Source organism: Leptodactylus fuscus, chromosome 4, assembly GCF_031893055.1.
Source record: "Leptodactylus fuscus isolate aLepFus1 chromosome 4, aLepFus1.hap2, whole genome shotgun sequence".
In the NCBI taxonomy this organism is placed as follows: domain Eukaryota; kingdom Metazoa; phylum Chordata; class Amphibia; order Anura; family Leptodactylidae; genus Leptodactylus; species Leptodactylus fuscus.
Window position 1 is genome coordinate 60,313,201 of NC_134268.1, and position 25,515 is coordinate 60,338,715.

Below are 25,515 nucleotides of genomic sequence, written 5' to 3' on the forward strand. Positions count from 1 at the left end.
CTGCGAAATACCATTGTTTTGCTAAATCAGTCAATCTGTTTGCTATGTCATTTGAGCTTTCTGCTGAGAAAAAATGAGAAATTTCTCCTAAACGAGAAATGCTTCAACAATAATTGCAGTATGAATAGCTTTATTCTATTTTAGTAGGGTCTTATTTTAATATAAACTACTATTAATTGACAATAGAGGAAACAAATTAACACAAGAAAGGTCAGTTTTATCATTATCATTGGTCCGTATCTATGTCTCATTTAGCTGATAGTTTAAATCAACTTTAACAAAAGATATAGAATGAAGTCCCAATTAAAAAGTGATAGAAGACTCATTATTCTTAATTTAAGTTTTTATGTCAAGCTCTAATGTTATTACCAGAACGTTATTTGGACGGATGGTAACCAAGGATAAGTATAATTACTGCCTATAGAGTTCTGTTGTGAGGACTTTCACGTTCACCTAGCCAGATCCATATCACTTTACAATGCAATAGGTGGCTGAAAAAAATATAAAAGGCTCATAATGGTGTAAAAAGAGTCGTACTTGGAAATCCAACTTGTTATAAACTCCTGGCCTCAGCTATTACCCTGTACAATAAAAAGACAACTGATAATAGGCAGAGTACTGGAGTTCAGATATATCAGGCCCAGGTTTCTGACATATGTGTGGTCCATGGCAGATCTGGAGGCCTCAGCCCAGGTGTAGATCCTGGGCTCATTACTAGGCCTGAAAAGTCTGCAGCTCTTACATTTTAGTGCAGTTCCATGAGGTGAGAGGAGGTGTATGGTTCTGTCCTGTAACCCTCAGTCCAGGTGAGACAAAAGTTTATCCGTTCTGTTTAGTTAGTTGCTCAGACGAGCAGGTTTTTATTTTGTTTTTGCCTGAAGTTAAGGCTGTATTATGTTTTAGTCATGTTGTGCTTGAAGTCAAGGTTTATTTATTTCCCAGTCTTTTTCTAAATAAACCTGTTTTCTCCATATTTTGTGTCCCTTTCTTGACTGTTTGGGTTTGCACCACTGTTTTTACTGAGCTAACTTCCCCACAACACACACATACATATTATATACATATGCAACTTTTTTGACAACCTTTATCTGTTCAATACGTAATGGATAGAGATGAGCGAGTAGTACTCGATTGAGTAGGTATTCGATCGAATACTATGGTATTCTAAATACTCGTACTCGATCGAGTACTACTAGCTGTTCGAAGTTAAGATTCGATGCAGAACCAGCATTGATTGGCCGAATGCTATACATTGCCAATCAACTCTGGTTCTTCTCTTACCTTTAGAAGTCTTCTCCCTGCACAGCTTCCCCGTGTCTTCTTCCGGTTCTGATTCACTCTGCCAGGCATCGGGCCTGGGCAGAGTCAACTGCGCATGTCCACTTGTAGTGCGGGCATGCGCAGTCAGCTCTGCCCAGGCCCAATGCCTAGCAGAGTGAATTCAAGGCCAGAAGAGGACGCGGGGACGCTGCGCAGGGAGAAGAATCCAGCTCGACCCTTACTCATGAACTTGGTAAGTAGAATTTGATCGAATGTTGCGTACCCCTGAAACGAGCATTTCCCCCCATAGACTATAATGGGGTTCGAAACCCGTTCGAACAGTCGAATAGTGTGTGGCTGTTCGAATCGGATTTCGAACCCCGAACATTTTAGTGTTCGCTCATGTCTAGTAATGGATACTGCTATACCATCTGAAAGATCAAGAGTCAATATGCCTTGGAGACCATATTAAAAGCATATACTCCATACACCTGCGGGATTCTTCCAGATATGCCCTTCAATTCTGATTGAACTATACAAGAAGGATAGCTCTGCACTCACTGCTGCCACCTACAGGAAGGCATTGAACTATACTTTATGCATACTGTAAAAGGACTGTGCTGATAGACTAAAGGCTAGTTCACACGGGGGCAAGGAGGCGGATTTTGACAGTGGATTTCGCCTCAAAAACCGCCTCCGTACAATGGTGGTCTATGGAGACAACTAGCGTTTTTTTTTCCACTATCGGCAAAAAAGAAACGAGCTGCCCTTTCTTCAGGCGGAAGCCGTGGCCCATTCATTTGACCCGACTCTGGAGGGGGAATCCGCGACTGCGATGGTCGTGGCAGGTGGGTTTTGACCCGAGAGTGACGTGGCTCCTCGCGTCACTCCCGGTGGCAAAATCCACCCCAGCTGCCACTGTGTGAACTATCCCTAATACAGCATTTTACAAAAAAGAAACAAAGACACCGAGCGCTCTAAGTGTAGTATCACTTTTAGAAGGAGATCAAGCCTTATATTAAAAGATAAAAACGACCAATATATCCTCTCACCTGGAGGGGTTGTGATATAGTCACAATACCTGTATCCGCATTGTAAGATGAGCCAGGCAAGAGTGGCAGCGGTTCCGTCTGGAAACACCGGATACCCGGGAAAAATGGATGGGATGGAGAAGATCAGGGATCCACGCTCAAAGGTCGTATTGGAAAAATATAAAGGTCCAAATATACTTGTATTTATATGAAAAGGTTTTTAATAAAATGCATCTCGCCCGACGTGGACCTGTGATTTTTTGCACTTGAAAAAGGATTTTACATAATCCGAAACGCGTTGTGCTTACTGTTTTTATTTTATTAAAAACCTTTTCATATAAATACAAGTATATTTGGACCTTTATATTTTTCCAATACGACCTTTGAGCGCGGATCCCTGATCTTCTCCATCCCTAATACAGCATTTTGGAGGTGTTCCAATGATAGACAATGTATGGTGTGTGTGGTTTTTGTTGTTGTTGTTGGGTTTTTGTTGTTGTTGGGGTTTTTTTTGCGTTATACACCATTATAATTTCTTTCTAAATACTTTTTTTTTTTTTTTTTTTTTTTAACAGCCAGAATAATCCCCCACCTACAATAGATCTGGGCCTTTAACATGAACTGTAACCTTATTTCAGGAATTATTTCACATGTAAAAAGAAAGATGTCTAGACTTAAAAACATAGCCACAAAGGCCCACTGGAATGACAACAGATTAAAAGGCAAGAGAATTGTAAAAGGGATTGCTATATTGCTTTAGTCATATTTTGTAACACACCAGCCACATACTATAAAGTTCTTCAAATGTCCTGTCTACGAGCACAGTAAAAATATACAAAGCAGATGCGGTTCCTCGGGCATTTCTCTGTTTTCTAATACATTCTGGCAAGTGGCATTTCATATGCATGTGCTCAGAAAGGTTAACCATAATGTAAAGAAACCGGTTAAATACCACATGTGATGCCATCATAAAGATTATATACATACACTTTCTACATACAGGTCCTTAGGGGATGCTTTAATTAATATGTTTAGAATGTTTCTGTAATCAAAATACACAAATAATTAGGTTAAAATTGCCCTAAAACACAGTTTACTGGGCCAAAAAGGGGAATATTTAATATATAGTACTATTTGTATGCTCAAATCTGTGATTTTGTGGATAATGTACAGGACATGAAGATTTTTTTTTTATCAGTACTAGGAGGAGCGTCCAGCAGAGTCAAGCATGCTCTCGATCCAATTTTTTTAAGCAGTTAAAATTATGTCTACACAAGAACACTGACAGTATTAGGCAGACACTACTCTTATTACTCTTAGTCAGTTTTGATACTTGATAAGTTAACTAAGCTCTCTAGTGTGAGTGGTGTCAGGTAGGTGCAGGTAAAGGGTACAATTCTGAGCGCTCTCCACATCTGATTGTAAGTCAGAGAAACACTCCTTTGCCTGCTTCTCCCTGATCCTCCCACTTGCATATTGGCTACCAAAACTAGCCACCAGCATTCATTTTTTTTTTTTTAACATTGACCCCTTTTTAGCCCCATCATTGGCCTTTTCTTATGTTTCTGTTTTATTTTTGCTTTAATCCACTGCTGATTTATACCATGTATGTAGAGACTACTATAGGTTAATAGAGTGCAATGGGATCCAGTTAGATTGCCTTTGTTTCGGAGTAAGACCGTTATAGAACAGATTTCCCTCTTCATACAATGTGCAGTACATGGCAACTTCTCATCAGCCACCAACTCCTCATGGACACAAACTATATTATTGATTTATAAAAAGTCAATTGAAAGGTTAATTAGGGATGAAACAGACTCCGTGTGTGATTGCTGGTCTATACAATGCTTCTAATTGTTTACAGAATATATTCAATGAAATTCTGTAAAAAGTCATGCTCAGTCACATGTTATACTAGCAATGCATTTTGCAGTTGCAGCATTGGTTTTAGAGGTATAAGAGTGATTTACCCAATAGAACTGAAAGGCCTTGATCACATCTGTGTCAGTAATCCGTTTGGGGGAGTCCGCATGGGGACCCCCCCCGAACGGACTACTGAACACATTTGCAAGCAGTGAAAGCACTCGGACTCCATAGACTATAATGGGGTCCATGTGCTTGCCACGAGATCTCCGCAGGGAACATGCAGACAAGAAAGTCCTTCACAATCTACTTTTCTGTCCGCATGTTTCCATGTGGAGATCTCACATCAAGCACAAGGCCCCCATTATAGTCTATGGGGTCCATGTGCTTTCACTGCCACCGCTTGCAAATGCATTTGGTAGTCCATCTGGGGGGTCCCCATATGGACTCCCCCAAACGGATTACCGAAGCAGATGTGAACCAAGGGTAATAAGGAACCCTGTAAATCTTGACCATGCATGCATATTAATACTCCATTCACATAAAAGTGAGTTGTAGATCCAATTCTCCAGATCACAGAGGGTCCCAGTAATAGGACCCCAGCAATCAAATACCTATCCTATGCTATGGATAGGGAATACATGTATACAGCGGGAAACCCCCTCAATATAGACATATAATAAACAAATAGCTCATATTTGAATATTGCACACTATAATATTGTATAACCTCACTCTGTTTATTACATTTTTATATATCTATTTAAAGTAACAGCAATATTAATACAAAGTAATACCATTTCAGGCTTTAATAAGTCATTAGCTTAATATTCAATAAAAATTGCATTATTTTGATTATGCCTCATTTAATATGTTTATCTATTAGCAGTGATTGATCATAATTATTGGTATTCAGGAAGCATGATGCTTTTAAATCCATAGTACCAAAGTATCAGAGAAATACAACAATGTATCAGAATCTGGATAGTGGAATACAAATGAGAACCTGGGGCAGAATCTCACTTTTCATGAATGTTTTATAGTAGATTTAGTTATAGTATTATGTTCATTTCTCACGAGACGCCCCAAGCTTTGCTTATCCTAAGATAAGACAAGGTGTTGTCTCTCAGGCATCAACAACAAAAGGATTGGAAGCAAAACCTTTTTCAATGAGTCAAAAGAACAATTTTACTTACGTTGTGCTTTGTGAGATTGGAAATATTAGTAGATATAGATTGTAACCACTCTATACAGTCATCAGCTGATAAGCACTGTATTATTCCACTGCAAACCCCGTCTACCGCAGTGATCTGAAATGCATTCTGCCTGTAAATACAGCAATCATATAAAGTGTGGACATGGTTTACTCGATAAAATAGATGTTCTCGCACAAATAATCAAAGAAAAGATGGAAACATCAAAACTGGGCATAAAAGAAATTGGCAAAATCTCAACTATTGAGAAAATGTGCTTGTAAGAGAAACACATACAGACATTATTATAACATATTTGGAATTATTTAGAATCCTAAAGGGAGTCACCAGAATTCAGCATATCAACCCAGCCCCACAGCTAGATAGGTTAACGTCACCTGAATCCAGTGGTTTTGCCCTTGACATTGGTGCCTCTATTGCCAAGACATTGTCGTTTTTGTTGATATGCAAATTAACTCTTTAGAGCAATGACAGCAATGTTGTCATTGCTCGAAAGAGTTCAATTGTACTGACAAAAACAAAGGCATCGATTCACAAGGGGCAAACAACTTTGATTCAAGTGAACATAACCTATCTATCTATCTGCAAGGTTAGGTTCATTTCCTGTGTTATAGTGTCAGACTGCCTTTAAAGTGGATGTTAAGGGTCAGTGCACACAGTTTTTTGGTGCTGATTTTGATGCTGAATCCGCCTCAAAATTTGCCTAAAAAAAGCCTCCCAATAGAGCTCTATTGGGAGGCTTTTTTGGAGGTGATTTTGAGGAGAATTCAGCCTCAATATCAGTGCCAAAAAAACTCTGTGTGCACCAACTAACAATTCTATAGTGATTATCACAAGTAATCATTGCCTTTTTATGTCTTGGCTACATTTTTTTCTCTGCTTCCTCAGGACCCAACCTTGTGACATGAGCTTAACTATGGTTCTAGTGTTGAAGTCTGAAGTCCTGAAGACCTGAAGTCTGAAATCCTTCTTATATTTACACTTTTGCTCCCTGCCACTCATACATTACATAAGATCTGCTTATTCAGATTAGCTACTGAGTAAAGACACAAGCTCACCATTCTGCTGCCCTCAAAACAGCAGTAAAACAAGGAAGAAATTATAAACACTAAACAACTAAAGCACCAAAGAAAAAATCCATGATACCCCAAGAGAAAAACTAGATTATTAAAGATTCCTCAAATTCTGGGGCAAATATATATCTCTATGTGGGGATTTGGAGGTCCACATCCGTAGATTTGGTACACACGTTTAATTTTTTATTTGGTTCTCTTAAAGCGGACCTTTCACCACCTCTACCAAATCCAACCCGTTGCATCCTTCAATGGAGACTGCTCCACTGATTCTGACGCAATGGGCATTTTTTCTCTAGCCTCCACCCTTCTTGAGCAATCAATGCTTGATAGTTTCAGCACGATTATGTTCTCTACTGTCAGGTGGGCGGTCCCTGTCTTTCTACCCCAGCCCAGGACCCGCCCACCTGACAATAATTACAATTGAATTAAATGGTTCTTTTTAATCACTTTTGATGCAAGAAAGAAATAAGATACAAGTTAGTCTAGCTTCTTGTATGCAATGTTTTGGGGCCTGTATTTTTCATTTTCATTTTTTTAAAATAATCTTATAGAAAAGTTATTAAACAAATGGGAACCATTGTATACAAAAATATTCGGTATGTGATATGTCATTCTATTAAATAAAACGTAAAATTGGAACAAAATATTTGTGTTTTGCCGGAGTAAGTAATGCACCATTGAATTTAAAACAAGAACATCGCACTGTACGAAATGCAAAAGTGATATAATAAGCATTGGTTAAAATCTATTTAAAATCAAAGAGTTAAGCATCCCATTGTATAACATTATTGCATATTGCTAGGATATAACACAACATGATCAGTGGAGATCTGACCTGTGGGACCCCTGCAGATCTGGATAACAAAGCGATACATGTCCTTTCGGCAATTCACCTGTACACTTCATTAACGTGAATGGGGCGATGTTGTAGATACCTGCCCAGTAGGTAGCCAGGAATATTACCGTAAGGGGAATAATCAGTGGATTCACGAGACTTAACAAGCTTTGCAACCGGTACTAGACCGTTATCAGTTAACCATTATCAATGGGGGTCCGAACAATCAGAACCCCATTATCTAGTAAGTGATGGTATTGCTAACGTGGTAGAAAAAGTTTCTTTAATTCTTCTGTTAATAATCAAAGACTGCTCAGAAATGAACAAGGTCTTAGTCATGCTTTTCTTCTGAGCAGGGTTAAAGTGGGCCGAGATATATGGAGATGTTTAATGGAGTCCTGCTGTAGAGTTAACTGTGCTTGTAGCTGCTCATGAAGGAAAACAGCAAAGTGGTTGCTTTGTATTTTTTTTTTACCTTCAAGAATGCCTGATCAAGTATTATTTTTTTTCTAGAATAGTTTTTTTTTTTTTTTTTTACCCAAGACTGGGAATGGAAATAGAACAGAAGACTTACTTCTCCTTCCTACTGAATCCACTCCTGGCTTTGGCCAGAAACAGAAAAATCTTTACTTGATAAGCAATAAAAACTCAATGGGTGGGATTCATTCAGATAAAAATAGGACTTTTCACAAAAATTTGCAGCTTTCTTCACTTTTGGGCTGCCCTTAGTAGACAGGGTCACTGACAGAGTTGCCAGATCTATAACCATTTGGGCCATTTTAGTGCGTGGCCTAGCGAAAGCTATGTCTGATTTATGAGGAGGTGTGTACACCCTTTGCCAATACAGGAGATATGAAAATGCCAATCTACATAAATCTGCCACAAAAAAGTCTCCAGCCCAGTTCCAGATACATACAAAAAGAGTATGCTTGGTGTAAGTAATTGTCTATTCATGATCATGGACGAGCACAGTGCAAACTAAACTTTTAATTTGACTATTAGTATTGAGATTGAATAATGCAGTTGCTGCAGAGCTATATCACTCATACAAGCGCACAGACACCACACACTGTGCCGGCAGCAGTACTGGCTAATGTTTGTCTTGTGAGAGGTCAGACAGATACAGGACAGTGATTCCAAAATCCTTTCTCTCTCTTAATTATATAAAAATATTTTTTTTCCAGACTTCCTAAGTAAAGTACATTTCCCCCATAATCCCTATCTGTGTATTTTGTGCTGTTTATTACTGTAAGATGCTCCCTATCTCCCCCCACAAAATGGACACCTTTCATTTCTGCCTTTTATTCTACATATAAATATTGGTAACTTCTGACCTATTCTCCCTCCGACTATGATAAGAGACACGTGTAAAGCATTATGGGTAAGCCCACCTGATCCCTGAAGTAATGTGATCTTTGCTTTTTCAACGCTTTCACATGGTGGTGGCCAATTCAGCCAGATTTGCTTGAAATTGAACTTTTTCCAAAATTTTGGCCAAAATAGATTTGTTCCAACTCATGTTGCTCTTCTCTAAGCAATGCCCGTTGGATCCTACATTTCCACTTTGGTGAATATTAAGTTACATGTAAATATGAGGTATCCACCAAATTAAAAAATAAGTGGTCTTTAAAAAAGTAGAATGTTAAAGAACAAGACAATACCTCGGGGACGAGTTTGTACAAGTTGTATATAATATCTTTTACATGACTGTTAAATGAATGTCATTGTTGTTAATCATAAGATTTTTCTGCTGAGGCCAACATATTGCTCGTGCTGGTTTATTGCTTAACAATATGCTAATTTGAATTTAATGACTCCATTTTATTTATGCTAGTTATGTGTGGCCTCTTTTGTTATTAATGTCTGTAGAATTCTAAGTAATATAGCCAGGTGTTCCTGTTTTAAGCTTTCTATCAAGGGACTCTATGCTAATTAATACACAACATATGGTCGTTTTGTAACCTTCCTTTACTTGAAGACAAGGTATTTTCTACGTTCAATGCATTAAAAAAAATTCTAATTTTTTTGTTTAGTACAAATCACATACTACGTACAATTTGCTATGATAATTAAGACAAATACAATAACATCACAAACTGGAGGAAAATCCACAATGAAAATTGAAGGGCACTAAATATTAATTGTTGATGAAAAACACAAAGGAAAACTGGGAACTTTAATACTAACACATTTAGGTTTTTTTTTAGCTGTAACGCGTACATAGTGGGACACATTCTTTAAATCAATATGACTTCCTATTTTTTTTTGGTAGGGTAAGGCATGGCTTTCATGAACCAACACATTTAACATTACTTAATAAAACTGACATGAGTAACACCAGTTATCTACCTTAGATCTTAGCTGGGGTCCATTTAGTTTTCTGGCGTAAATACTTTTTGAGATGTGCCACAATTATTGGGAGGCATGTGCCTCTTAATAGTTGTTGTCCATTGAATGCCAGAGGATTATTAAGGCTACTACATAAAATGAATAAACGTGCCCCAGTATGCCTTCATGATCAATATACCCTATTTATTTCATTATTTTCAGGTCCACATATTGTTTACTTCTTCGGTCAAAGCATGATGGAGTCAGTGAGCCAACATCAACCTAATGAAGTCAGGAGGAAAAGGATTTTTTTCATCCTTTTTTGATCTACTCAAGTTAACAAATTGCACTACAATTTTTCCACTAGTCAAAGCAGTTACTCACATAAGGTAATGAGTAAATGTCAATTATTTGTTGTTATTATTATTATTATTATTATTATTATTATTATTATTATTATATTTGTTCTTTAGATGTATTAACACATTTTCCCCATCTAACTGTACACAAATCCAAGTTATTATGAAAAGAAAAAGATTCCTGGTACAGAAAAATAAATCTGAGCACAATGAAGAAGGCTACTTGCTGTCTATAACTAACATCTGACTAGCAATAACACAAGCAGCTAGTTAGAAGTAAGTAGACTCTCATTATACACAATGTAAGCTTTGATAAGCTGCAGATTCATCTATGTGCAGTATACAGGAAAGGAAAGCTGTGTGTAGACATGCAGAGGCTGGGAAGAGAGACTTGCCCATATTCCCTCTACTTCCTATTTTCTCATCTTGAGCTTGCTGGTTTCTAAAGATAGAACTACTTTAGTAACAGGGAGTAAACAGCAAATTATCAAGAAGGGAGACGGTTAGGGTCTAGAACTACAGAAAGACTTTTCAGGCAGAAAAGAGCATTATTTTTAATAAAGTATATTACAAATTGGTCCAAAATTACATGCACTATTAAATGAGACTAAACTTTCTGAAACGTTAGTGACCATTTAAGTAGTTGTTCAGGAATGTATGGAAAGCCATTATAAGGTTAAATGAGCATGTTTATTCCCAATACTTTAGAAAGTACCCTGTCAATCAATAGCACTGAACAAATAATTGCCTTACAGTTATGTGACTATAGAGAATTATAAGGAGTCAAGCTGGCTTATCTTTTACCTTCTCTAGTATTACCGAATACACATTGTGCTGCTCCTACAAGTCTTTCTGTAATCACCAATCCCAGTTGAGAAATGGCACAATGAAAAGAGATGAAAATTCCTATTTTAAACCTAATTTAAACAAGCCGGTCTAGAATGATAAATATTTCTTGGTACTCATCAAGCAATGTAAGGCAAGAGGACCCTAGGTTCTTCTCGTTGGTAATAATTACATGGCTACATTTATGTTTGTAAAAAAATATTGTTTCAGATGAAGATAGAGAATGAAAATCTTAAAAATAAACTGAATTACTAATGCTTCCTCAATACTCGTACACTGGGACATCCCCTACGAAATTCAACCGTTCCTCATTATTTCATGAAAACCCATGAAGAACACTTCCTTTTTCAGATAGATTCAAAATAGAAGCAATGGCTAAAACAATTACTGAACCCATTTTAGGTCATCAAGGCTCCTCAGTCAGACACACAGTCCCACCTTTATTGAAGATGGGCAAAACCCCCTAAAAAAGCTATATACAGATTGGTGTCCAACAACTTGCTTCGTGACCGTCCTTGTCATATTGTATAATCCAGTACTAATGAGACTTTATGATTACTGGATTATACTGTAGATATGATTTTGCCTATGAAGTGTTAATATATAGAGATGAGCGAACAGTGTTCTATCGAACACATGTTCGATCGGATATCAGGCTGTTCGATGTGTTCGATTTGAATCGAACATCACGTGGCAAACTCCAAAAAAATTCGATTCCCCTCCCACCTTCCCTGGCGCTTTTTTTTGCACCAATAACAGCGCAGGGGAGGTGGGACAGGAACTACGACACCGGAGGCATTGAAAAAAATCGGAAAAAGTCATTGGCTGACGAAATCAGGTGACCCCCATTTTAGACGAATAGTGGATTTCAGATTCGGGTCATATGAGACTGTGAACTTTTTGACTATGAGACAGGAATAGCTGTACAGGCAGGGATAGCTAGGGATAACCTTTATTTATGTGGGAATGTTATTAAAAATAACTTTTTGGGGCTCTATCGGGTGTGTAATTGTGATTTTTGTGAGAAACTTTTTCCCATAGGAATGCATTGGCCAGCGCTGATTGGCCAGAGTTCATAATTCGGCCAATCAGCGCTGGCTCTGCTGGAGGAGGCGGAGTCTAAGATCGCTCCACACCAGTCTCCATTCAGGTCTGACCTTAGACTCCGCCTCCTGCAGCAGAGCCAGCGCTGATTGGCCGAATTATGTACTCTGGCCAATCAGCGCTGGCCAATGCATTCTATTGGCGTGATGAAGCAGAGCTGAATGTGTGTGCTGAGCTCAACTACGCCGGTGGTGTAGCCGAGAGTTCAGTGCACGGCCAGCTCTGCTATGCCGGAGATTGAACTCTCAACTACGCTGGTGGCGTAGCCGACAGTTCAGTGCATGGCCAGCTCTGCTATGCCGGAGATTGAACAGAGTTGGCCGTGCGCTCTGGTGGTGTAGCAGAGCCGAGGGTGCAGAAGGATTCAAGCGCACCCTCGGCTCTGATGTAGCAGAGCCGAGGGTGCAGAAGGGTTCAAGCGCACCCTCGGCTCTGATGTAGCAGAGCCGAGGGTGCAGAAGGGTTCAAGCGCACCCTCGGCTCTGATGTAGCAGAGCCAAGGGTGCAGAAGGATTCAAGCGCAACCTCGGCTCTGATGTAGCAGAGCCGAGGGTGCAGAAGGATTCAAGTGCATCCTCGGCTCTGATGTAATAAAGTGACTTATATGCCCCCAGACATGCTTCCCCTGCTGTCCCAGTGTCATTCCAGGGTGTTGGCATCATTTCCTGGGGTGTCATAGTGGACTTGGTGACCCTCCAGAGACGGATTTGGGTTTCCCCCTTAACGAGTATATGTTCCCCATAGACTATAATGGGGTTCGAAACCCGTTCGAACACTCGAACAGTGAGCAACTGTTCGAATCGGATTTCGAACTTCGAACATTTTGGTGTTCGCTCATCTCTATTAATATATAAATAAAGGGGTGTTACGACTCTTTATTCATTATTTAATGACTGGTTAAGGGGCCGATAAACATAAAAAAACATTGCTCACTTCTCCACGGACTTTAATCTCCTGTGATGGCAGCTCTGGTCTTCTGTATATAGTTCCCCCTGCTGACGTCACCAGTGATGTCCCATTTGTGCCAGGTGACATGCTTCAGCAGTGACCTCTTCACAAATGGCATGTGTCTGCTGTGATGTACCATTTGTGAAAAGGTGACCACTGAGGCCTGTGATTGGCTGCCATTGTCACATGATACAAACAGCAGGGGAACACGTAAACTGAAGACTGAACATGCTTCTGCTCTATACAGAGACCTGGGGAGGTGAATAATGTTTTTGTGTTTATAGCCCAAACAGCTGCACTATTACATAAATAAATAAATGAGAGTCAGAATATCCCTTCTCGTGCAGAATTAGGAAAATGGCTAACCCTACTACAGACTGAAAAAATATATAAGAATTGAGGGATTTTATTACATGACGTAACTTATGATTGTAGCAAGGCTGGGTTCACATCTGCATTGGAATCTAAGTTCAAAAACAAAAAAGTCCAGGAAGCACAACTTTTCAGACAATTTAGTCTAATTTTGCAAAGCATATCCTTCTGCATGAAGATGTAATGTACTTTTCACTTCTCTAAAGTTCCTACCACTAGGTGTCTTCCTTCCAGCTAATTTGCAGTTCACTATTTTGTTACTAAAGAAGTCTGTCCCTAGATACATTCCATTCCATCCTGCTTATCTCAGTGAGTGTAGGGGTTCTCTTCAAATAGTGAATGAATGGGGAAGGGGTTGATTCTGCACATAGCCTGTACAGGCATGTTTGTAAACTGTTGCTGTGTGCAAAAGAGGATCCTGCAAATCTCAAGCTTACAATGTAAGAAAAGTCTTCCTTGTACCTGTATAGTCTGATACAGACATAGAACAGACTATATACAACTATAGTATACCCTGCAAATATTTCAACTTTTAATAAAAACTCAGGTACCCTTTAAATGCTGCATTATGAGGTATTCCCCTCTAAAACCATTGCTGTCCCAAGTATATGCAATGATGCTTTGTTATCCACAAATAGCCAAAAGACACATCATAAAGGAATCATGTGAACGTAACACAAGTCCCAATTATTCTCCTCATTACCAGACGGAGCTATCTAATCTCACCATAATCAGGCAATGTAAGCTAACTGGTAAAATATCAAACATTATTCAAAGTACTACCCTCAAGGTATCAGGAAATTGTGCAAGAACAATATACTCAACACTACTTTCTAACTATAAGCTAGGAGGATACATCAGTCAGCACCTTTAAATAAAATATGTAATTATTTTAATAAATTCACACACCATCTGGGTTTAGATGGAAAACTATCCAGGTATGACATTTTTCTTTTATGAGTTTTATTGTACTAAGGCTCATCAATAAAATCCAAATCCAAATGATCCCTTGACAGTTTTGAAATTAGTTTTGCTATTGTAACTATAAACTAGTACACATACTTAATTATATTCTCAAGACAATATCACATTATAATTTCCCACGACTCCGAGTTCATTCATTTAAATAAAGTTGGAGAACTAAAGTTTCTTTACCTGCATAAATCTGTTCCTGTAATATGCTGTGATAGTCTTGAATGTAGTAATGGTATTAGTCGGAGATCACACCACCGTTTTTCCCATCGGAGGCCAGGTGATGCTGGCCATGATGAACAAGATAAAGTATCCTGTAGGAAAAATGTAAATAGGCAATAAATCAGTCAATCTTATTTAGAAATTCTTTGTATTCAATACATATCTTTACTTTTTTATCGAGTTTCATGCACACTGGGTTGCACAGTGTACAGATACCTTAGATCGAGAAATGAAGTCCTATCAGTATGTCTGGAGTGTGAGAGGAAACCAGAGTACCCAGAGGAAACCAACACAATCACTGTAGAACATACAAACTCCTTGCGGGTGTTGTCATTAGCTGGATTCGAACCCAGGACTCCAGCGCTGCAAGGTTATGGATCTAAGCACTGACTATTAATTGGCAAGAAATCTATAAATGTAACAAAAAATTGTTTTGAGAAATTATTTCTTAATGCTTGGGGCAACACGGTGGCTCAGCGGTTAGCACTGCAGCCTTACAGTGCTGGAGTCCTGGGTTCAAATCCTGCCAAGCACAACATCTGCAAGGAGTTTGTATGTTCTCCCCGTATTTGCATGGATTTCCTCCCATACTCCAAAGACATACTGATAGGGGAAAATGTACATTGTGATCCCTATATAGGGCTCACGATCTACATTATTTAAAAAAAAAAATATATATATATATATATATATATATATATATATATATATTTCTTAATGCTTTTCATCTGCTCCATCAGTATCTGCTTCTGTATTACTGTTTGTAGCGAAGGCTGCTGTGTCCTGCAAAGGATTAGAATAATGATCAGAAGCCCTAAAACCTGAGGTAAGGACTAACATTACAAAACTAGGTGATGATCAGGGGAACCTTGTCACACATATGGAGTCAGTCAAATCTGAGATGTGGTCCTCTTTCTTCCTACAACCCCCGGGGATCAGAAAGGATATAGACTGTCAGGTTTTTCTGTTTTTCTCACACACATTTGCTACATTACCAGCACCTGCAGATGTTGCAAAGTTAACATTACAAATGTTACCTCAACTTTTTCTATAGATTTCAATGTCCTTTGCTGTCATTCGCCATGTTATCAGTGTTATTTTAACTTTTATTACATCTTTACATAGTTAGCAATTCATGAGATGCAGAGGAAGAGCCCTATCCTTACGATAGCATGGAGGATGCAGTTATTCAATAAAATGTTAAGACATAAAAATCTTCCCATCTACAAGCAAACTCATAAAGATGTCTTAGAAAGACATTGCACATATCTACATAGTTGATAGCATGGAATTTAGACAAAATTTTACTAAAATATTCATGCCCTCTTGGCAGGGTTTTTGTGCCTCACATAATTAGTTTAGAGTAAAAAAAATCCCAAAGCTTAAAAACTCCTTAATCTTTACAAGTGAGTTGTAGTTTAAGAACAGCTGGTGTTTTACAACTTGTCTACCTTCAACAATAATCATAAGTCCTATGGGAGTAACGTCATTCCTAAAACATTTTACCAATCTGAGATATCTATATGCATAGATTTGAATAATTTAGGCTTTAATTTCCCGTCCAATTATAAATTCCTCCACCACACGTGCAAGCGTTCATTATCACATTAACTATTTCTTCCCACTGTTACTTTATAGCACCATTTATATAATCTCTATGTGTGAATAAGATAGAACCTCCATTAAACTTGCACATTAAGCAAATAAAGCATGAAGCGCTCTATTGAGGACCGTAAGGTCTTCTGGGCTATAAATAAGTTACAGGGAACAAGAGCTGATGACACTTACAAGACATCAGGTAATGTTATTTCATCTAGTATTCAGTGCAGGTTTCAGTGTTTGATCTGTGTTTCTATACTAAAGTAAGAGGAAGGGGCACAAGAAGAGTTAACACTATTTTAGGACATTTTTGATAATCTACTATATATCAAATACTTGACATTGTATGGAAGCCAAAAGCTATTTATCTAACAAGAATTAACACCAAAAAGGGAATAGACTATTCCATCTACACCGGTCTTGTAACCTGGTACCTATGTGGCACATGGCCCCCTGCTTGCCACTTTTTATGAAACTGGGTAGGGCAGGGCAGGAACCAAAGTAGATGAGAGAGGGGTGCAACAAATTTACTATAACACACCAGAAAGCTGGCGTGGGTTATATCTGAAATTTTCATTGGTTTATGATTAGCCAGGGGCATACCTATCAGGTTAGCAGTGGTAGCGACTGCCACAGGGCCCAGGACATTAGGGGGTCTGGTGGCAGCCACTACCGCTGCAGATTTTATTTGATTTTTTTTATTGATTTTTACCTGCTGGAGTAATCCTATTTACTTACCTATCCTGGCTTCTGCTCATAGTCACCAGCACTTCCCTTTCTGCGGAGAAAGCTGTGGGCAGGAGCCAGGATCTGTAAGTAAGGCCATGGGCCTGCGAACCCCAGAAACACTACTATATGAAAATACCCCCGAGTATAGTGATCAGAAGCCTCGGAGAGGTAAGGAAACATTAAAACACTGTTGTTACTTACCTCTCCTGGCTCCAGAAAGCTTCAGACCTACTTGGTGATGTCACAGACGTCATGTGGGCCGGGGCTTGCGTCCTTATGTGTCACGATGCAAGCCCCCGCTCAAGTGACTGCTCTTCCATCATTGAAGATGGCCGACATCAAAAGTTCGCCACAAGGCCCTGCCATTCCTACTTACGCCACTGTGATTAGTGTAGATTTTAATTCTGGCATACAGGAGTGCTACTGAATTATTAAGAGGCCAAAGTATCTCCCACCAAGTGAACTTGAGACTGGCTATACTATACATGCTCTGTTACTTGGTTATAACCTTATTTACCAAGAAACTAAAATAAACCTGAAGTCCTAATTTTTGGTTTAATATGCCAAATGCCTAGGTACCTTAATCACTTTTATGTAACAGTAGCTTGTACAAATTGTTGCTGATTTGTTTTGCACCATTGTTTTATACCTATGAGTTTTATTATTCTGTTTTTGTATATTCTAATAGGGCTGACATGTCTCATTAAGGAGACGGCCTTTTCTGGTTACCTTATGGTGTTGCAGGCCATGTACTGTACAAGCAAATATTGGAAACAATATTGAAATACATTTTCCTTGATAGGAAAAAAAAACCTCACTCTAGCGCTAACTTTTTGGAAGATAACTCCCTACTGATCAATGTCTTGTTTTATAATAAACCTAGAGGTATTTTCTGGGAATAAAGCCAACCCAGAACATCTTCTACAAAAGGAATAGAGACCCGTCTACAGTCAGCTGTTTCAGGGTACGAAGTAGGGTACTGGTTGGCTGGGTGAGAGGCCATCACTGTGGGTCAGAAGGGGTACTGTCTCCTTACAATACCTGTGTAAGTGTGTGATCCTGATTTTGTTTCCCAACAATTATTATAGATTTCTGCATCATAAATGTCTCAGTTTGTAAGGAAATCTCTACATCACCTCTCTGTATCATAGAAAACTTGCCTTCCTGTTTTCTGTCTTCAAGTACAGATATTTCAAGCATATCTTTTTGTTACGGGGTATACTAGGTGAACATTCTCTCCCAATCTCTGTTAAATTCACATCAGTTATTTCTTCGTATTTTGCTTCAATGCACTTGATTGTCAACAGCAAACAATGACATGTCAGTTCTGCTGAAAACAAGACCTACACATCAAAGAGTGGCCTGCCTTGGAACGGAGTGCAATGTAAAACATCATAATGAAAAAAAAAGTTAGGCAATTTCTGGGCGCTTAACAATGCTGTATTAGTCTACGTATGCCATGCCAATGTATACCACATAGACAGTAATGCTCATCTGTATATTACACCTTGTTATTTATTACATGAAGGCCTTAATAATTTTTCAAGTGGTTGTCTATGAATACAGTGTTGGCCAAAATTATTGGCACCCCTGCAATTCTGTCAGATAATACTCATTGTCTTCCAGAAAATGATTGCAAGCACAAACTCTTTGGTATTAATATCTTCATTTATTTTGCTTGCAATGAAAAAACACAAAAGAGAATTAAAAAAAAGTCAAATTATTGATAATTTTACACAAAATTCCAAAAAGGGGGCAGGCAAAAGTATTGGCACCCTCAGCCTAATACTTGGTAGCACAACCTTTAGACAAAATAACTGCAAACAACCGCTTCCGGTAACTATCAATGAGTTTCTTACAAGGCTCTGCTGGAATTTTAGACCATTCTTCTTTGGCAAACTGCTCCAGGTCCCTGAGATGTGAAGGGGGCCTTCTCCAAACTGCCATTTTGAGATCTCTCCACAGATGTTCTATGGGTTCAGGTCAGGACTCATTGCTGGCCACTTTAGAAGTCTCCAGTGCTTTCTCTCAAACCATTGTCTAGTGCTTTTTGAAGTGTGTTTTGGGTTATTGTCCTGCTGGAAGACCCATGACCTCTGAGGGAGACCCAGCTTTCTCACACTGGGTCCTACATTATGCTGAAAAATTTGTTGGTAGTCTTCAGACTTCATAATGCCATGCACACGGCCAAGCAGTCCAGTGCCAGAGGCAGCAAAGTAACCCCAAAACATCAGGGAACCTCCGCCATGTTTGACTTTAGGGACCGTATTCTTTTCTTTGAAGGCCTCTTTTTTTCCCTGTAAACTCTATGTTGATACCTTTTCCCAAAAAGCTCTACTTTTGTCTCATCTGACCAGAGAACATTCTTCCAAAAATGTTCTTGGCTTTCTCAGGTAAGTTTTGGCAAACTCCAGCCTGGCTTTTTTATGTCTCTGGGTAAGAAGTGGAGTCTTCCTGGGTCTCCTACCATACAGTCCCTTTTCATTCAGATGCCGACGGATAGTACGGGTTGACACTGTTGTACCCTCGGACTGCAGGGCAACTTGAACTTGTTTGGATGTTAGTTGAGGTTCTTTATCCACCATCCGCACAATCTTGTGTTGAAATCTCTCGTCAATTTTTCTTTTCCGTAAACATCTAGGGAGGTTAGCCACAGTGCCATGGGCTTTAAACTTCTTGATGACACTGCGCACGGTAGACACAGGAACATTCAGGTCTTTGGAGATGGACATGTAGCCTTGAGATTGCTCATGCTTCCTCACAATTTTGCTTCTCAAGTCCTCAGACAGTTCTTTGGTCTTCTTTCTTTTCTTCATGCTCAATGTGGTACACACAAGGACACAGGACAGAGGTTGAGTTAACTTTAACCCATTTCAGCTGCAAGTGTGATTTAGTTATTGCTACCACCTGCTAGGTGCCTCAGGTAAGTAACAGGCGCTGTTACAAATTAGAGAAGCATCACATGATTTTTCAAACAGTGCCAATACTTTTGTCCACCCCCTTTTTTATGTTTGGTGTGGAATTATATCCAATTTGGCTTTTTGACAATTCTTTTTGTGGTTTTCCATTGAAGATAAATTAAATGAAGACAATAATACCAAAGAATTTGTGATTGCAATCATTTTCTGGAAGAAAATGAGTACTATCTGACAGAATTGCAGGGGTGCCAATGCTTTTGGCCAACACTGTACATAGTGATAGCCAATCCTTAGGAAATAGCCAAGAACTGCCAACGTTTCTCTATACAAGACCGTGAACAAGCCTATTGATATTATAGTTTTGGTAGAAGAGATAACATCAGTATTCAACATATCTTTTTTCATATCTCCATGCCAACCGAAAACACTATTGAGGCAAATCTCAGCCGCTTGCTCTCTAGTAAAGGATGTTCATTATACACTGACAAAGCAAATAAAAAATATTTTAGCCATAAGTGTTGACATTTCAGAGGAAGAAGCCATGAGATTCTCAATAAAGCAAAAACGTGTAAAACTTTATTATGCAATGAAAACAAATAAACTTAATGTAATAAAATAGAACGCAATAAAAATATATGTAACACAATAATAGAGTTTAATGATTCAACCTTTTCTATTTTTATTTTTACTAGATTATTTTATTAATACTTTATCATTACTATTTTTTGCTGTTGCTAATACTATGCTGCTAATGCTGCCACCACATATTTTAATGGATTAAAAGGGTTTATCTATATGTTTGAGCCATCTAAGGCCCCACACTGCAGAATAGCTGCTTTTTTGTTCCAGATTTTGCTGCATTTTTTGAGTCACATCCAGGAGTGACTACAAGTGCAGCCACCTAATGAAATGAACCAGAGGATGGGGTTGTAGATGTGGCAGTGATGTCACTGGTGGGCCAAAGACACTCGGCCAACTCCTGCAGCTCATCTCCCAGGTTAGATACCACTTGAGGGGGGCCTGTGTGGTACCTGATGGTAGAGCTAGTTTTTCTCCTGGGGAACGTCCGGTTGGAGAGGAATCCTCTCTTAACTTGGGAAATGTCCTGGTGTTTGAAGGGCCCTGATGGTAAGCATAGGAATGACTCAAAAGGCAGTAGTGCAATTGAACCAACATGAACTTTACGCAGGTAACTGATGCAGCTTCCCAATGGGAGTTGTAGTTAGGAATTCCACTGTGGTGGCTGATCCCCAAGTTGGGATGGGGGATGTCCAGTATAATGATGGAATTCATTTCTCACTCCAATGAAGATACAGTTCCTAATTTTCTAACTTTGATATGTAAATGAAGACTCAGGAACCCAGATAAGTGGGTCCTGGCTTGCAGGTTCCATAACCTCCAATATGGCACACTTTCTCTCTGACAGCTTATCTTCCCTGTGTCAGAGCAGAGTTATAGCTGAACTGTTGGGCAAATAGCTGGTTACCTTCTCTCAGGGACTGCGATGGTCTCACTGACTAGGTGTTCACTACTTGGATGCCAGCACATAACTGACCACCAGTCACTGGAGACTCACTGTGTCCAACCCATAGCCTAGGCCAGCGATTGGCCAGGGATGTACCAAGTCCCTTCAAATGGAAGGGAAGCAACAAAAAAAATCAGCTTTTCCAGGCTTTAGGATATTCCTTCCCTACATTTATGTAAGATTTTCTCCTGTATATGACTGACATTTCGGCTATTTTGTAGCTGTAGACATGTAACTTCTCTTTTGTATCCTTGGTCCTGTGATAGATAATGTCCTGCACAGCCATCATGTATTTTTCTCTCTGCATAAAATTGGACTGATATGGCACCTCAGTCATGTGTTATATACTGGACTGAGTCAGCTCAACTCAGCTAGTGAGCTTATGGAACTTTAGCTGCAAAGCATCCTCAATGGGTTGGCCAGTGAGCTCAGTGCTTACACTGTGTACACAATGTGTGTTATTCAAGTTGTGACTTACTTGGATCATCACAGCATTTGTAGTTTTTAGAGATGAGCGAACACTAAAATGTTCGGGGTTCGAAATCTGATTCGAACAGCCGCACACTGTTCAACTGTTCGAACGGGTTTCGAACCCCATTATAGTCTATGGGGGGAAATGTTCGTTTCAGGGGTACGCAACAGTCGATCAAATTCTACTTACCAAGTCCATGAGTGAGGGTCGGGCTGGATTCTTCTCCCTGCGCAGCATCCCCACGTCCTCTTCCGGCCTTGAATTCACTCTGCTAGGCATCGGGCCTGGGCAGAGCTGACTGCGCATGCCCGCACTACATGCAAACATGCGCAGTCAGCTCTGTCCAGGCCCGATGTCTGGCAGAGTGAATTCAGAGCCGAAAGAGGACGCGGGGAAGCTGCGCACGGAGAAGACTTCTAAAGGTAAGAGAAGAACCAGCGTTGATTGGCAATGTATAGCATTCTGCCAATCAACGCTGGTTCTGCATCGAATCTTAACTTTGAACAGCTAGTAGTACTCGATCGAGTATGAGTATTTTGAATATCGTAGTATTCGATCGAATACCTACTCGATCGAGTACTACTCGCTCATCTCTAGTAGTTTTCAATGTATCATGAAGACCACTAACATGCCCTGCTCTTGTAAGTCAAAAGTCAACACAAAGGCATAGACCAGAAATAGGGAGCCCAAGGATCGCAATGCAACTTATTGTCCCTCCAAGCTGGGCTAACCTCCCCCCTACTGTGACATATGCAAACAGCCAGACTCTTGTTTGTAAGTGTAGTAGTGTCATGGCCAGGAAATATTCTGTACTCGCACAGGCACATTATTCCTAGTGTTTACTGTGGTAGGTAAAATTCCGCACCATACAGGTTTCTCAGATGCTTAATAGAAAGAAACAGCCAGGATCAACGTCAGCAGTCCTACATAACAGAAATAACACACTTTGCTCAGCATAAGAGCAATAGTCCCTTGGCGTATACAGCAATTGCCCAGTATTCACTAGGGTTTGCGCTCAACCCTCAAGTTAACCAGTTCTCAGGAATATAATGGAAAAGACACACTAAACAACAAGCTCAGCTTTGGAATTGTGCTGCATAGATGAAACATCAGATCATTATCAACATATGTCTGTATGAAAGATCCGAAGGACCAAGAAAATATCCTTCTCATAGAGAAACTTTCCCACCCGACATAACTAAAAGTTGTCAGGCTGCAGTCAGTATGAGCAGACTGTATGTGAAGAGGTGACTAAGTAATACAGACTGCTACATAGCCAATGGAAGAAACCTGCTGTGCCTGTTTTGCAGAATCATCACCACTGTCCTCTTTCCAGAAAGTGCCACACCAATGTGGATGCAAGTGACAGCGTAACATCATACAGTACAATAAGGTGTAAGCATATTCCATACAATTGAATACATATAAAATGAACAAGAAGATATGCAAAGCACAAGTCACTATACATCACAGTTAGGCCCGGTTCACATCTGCGCATGGGTTGCTTTTCGGGGAGTCCACTTGGGGAATCTAGTCTGCATAAAAAAGTGGTTACCTTAGGAAACTTGTAAACCCCATAGACTATAATGGGGTCTGTGTGGTTTCTGCTCGATTTCCACACAAAAAAAGGAGCAAAGGGGAACGGAATGGCCAAAATACAGATGTGAACCATGCCATATATAGCTGAAAAATTTGGCTTAAAGGTCATTTACATCATCTATAAAACATCCTCTGCTGCAGTATTAAAATGTTTTCATGAGTATTTTTCTTGCTGTTCTCTAGAAAACATTTTAGCCTCTTAGAACAGTTTCCGCACCAGATTTGTGATTTGAAGTTCTTGGTTGCAACTATCATGTGCCATGTATAATACTGGTCTGCTCTTATGGCTAAATCCAAAGTTGGACCAACTCAAAATCCCTACTTGGAAAAAGTATTAAAAAGGCAAACTAATTGTCATTATATTGGTAAAAAAAATATATGCAATAACCCCTATGTATTAATACAGAAATAATGAGAAAATCATACCGTGTTGTTGGGATGATAGTTTAGATGCAAACCACTGTCACACAGGGGAGAAGATGTGCCACTGCTTTGGTCACTGGGAGCACCTATTAGAAGAACATAGATTTCAGTAACACCACATGTGCTGACACTGTACAGTATATGCCTAGAAGCATTGTCTGATCTACACGGTTTCTGTAGAAGAGAATGAGAGTTACATTATCAATGTCACTCACTGTTCTATGCAGCTTCAATAGCTCCCATTCACTTCTATCCTAAATGTATCAATGATCGCAGACAGTTTGGATTTCACTCTCAACAAGGTTGTGGTGATGTAGAGGCAGGTGAGTCCAGTGGCGTAACTAGGAATGGTGGGGCCCCGTGGTGAACTTTTGACATGGGGCCTCCCCCCCGACCGACACAGACGCCGAAGACCTTGACCGACCCCCTCCTACACATTCCTGCGTGCTCTATTATGCCCCATAGTGGCCCCTGAACACAGTATTATACCCCATAGTGGCCCCTGCACATAGTATTATCCCCCATAGTGGCCCCTGCACACAGTATCATGTCCCATAGTGGCCCCTGCACACAGTGTTATGTCCCTTAGTGGCCCCTGCACACACTATTATGTCCCCCAGTGGCCCCTCCACACACTACATGTCCCTCAGTGGCCCCTCCACACAGTATTATCCCCCATAGTGGCCCCTTCACACAGTATTGTACCCCATAGTGGCCCAAGCACACAGTATTATGCCCCACTGTGGACACCCATAAACAAGTATTATACTCTATACATAAAAAAAACCCTCTGTTGCTTACCTATCTTCCGGCTCCTACGCTGTCGGCCTCTGCTGTAGTCCATCTTCAATGACATCAAACAACACATGACTCTGGACGCAGGCCGGGGTCATGAGACGTCAGACAACTAGGCCTGAAGCCTGCCCGGTTCGTGGAGAGGTAAGTAGCAGTAGTAGTGTTTTTTATGTTTCTTACCTCTCTCAGGGTGGATTGAGCCTCTAACCAGCAGAGTTTGGGCAAATTCATGGTGGAGGGAGCCTCTAAAAACCCCAGTTTGGACCAATTCATGGTGGAGGGAGCCTCTAACCAGCCCAGTTTGGGCAAATTCATGGTGGAGGGAGCCTCTAAAAAACCCAGTTTGGACCAATTCATGGTGGAGGGAGCCTCTAACCAGCCCAGTTTGGGCAAATTCATGGTGGAGGGAGCCTCTAACCAGCCCAGTTTGGACCAATTAATGGTGGAGGGAGCCTCTAACCACCCCAGTTTGGACCAATTAATGGTGGAGGGAGCCTCTAACCAGCCCAGTTTGGACCAATTCATGGTGGAGGGAGCCTCTAAACAGCCCAGTTTGGGCAAATTCATGGTGGAGGGAGCCTCTAAAAAACCCAGTTTGGACCAATTCATGGTGGAGGGAGCCTCTAACCAGCCCAGTTTGGACCAATTAATGGTGGAGGGAGCCTCTAACCAGCCCAGTTTGGACCAATTCATGGTGGAGGGAGCCTCTAAACAGCCAAGTTTTGGGAAATTCATGGTGGAGGGAGCCTCTAACCAGCCCAGTTTGGACCAATTCATGGTGGAGGGAGCCTCTAAACAGCCAAGTTTTGGGAAATTCATGGTGGAGGGAGCCTCTAACCAGCCCAGTTTGGACCAATTCATGGTGGAGGGAGCCTCTAAAAAACCCAGTTTGGACCAATTCATGGTGGAGGGAGCCTCTAAACAGCCCAGTTTGGGCAAATTCATGGTGGAGGGAGCCTCTAACCAGCGCAGTTTGGACCAATTCATGGTGGAGGGAGCCTCTAAACAGCCCAGTTTGGGCAAATT

General features: G+C 40.2%; 1 protein-coding gene across 1 annotated transcript in view; it reads right to left on the minus strand.

Annotated features, from left to right (window-relative positions):
- The window catches only part of SNTG1 (syntrophin gamma 1), a 440,267-nt gene that overhangs the window by 22,565 nt on the left and 392,187 nt on the right, over positions 1-25,515 (minus strand). Inside the window, exons 11-13 of the mRNA XM_075270573.1 lie at positions 23,698-23,780; positions 14,391-14,521; positions 5,350-5,479 (exon numbers count right to left, since the gene is read on the minus strand). Of these exons, the coding sequence (XP_075126674.1) occupies positions 5,350-5,479; positions 14,391-14,521; positions 23,698-23,780 (344 nt within the window). The remainder of the gene's footprint in view (positions 1-5,349; positions 5,480-14,390; positions 14,522-23,697; positions 23,781-25,515) is intronic.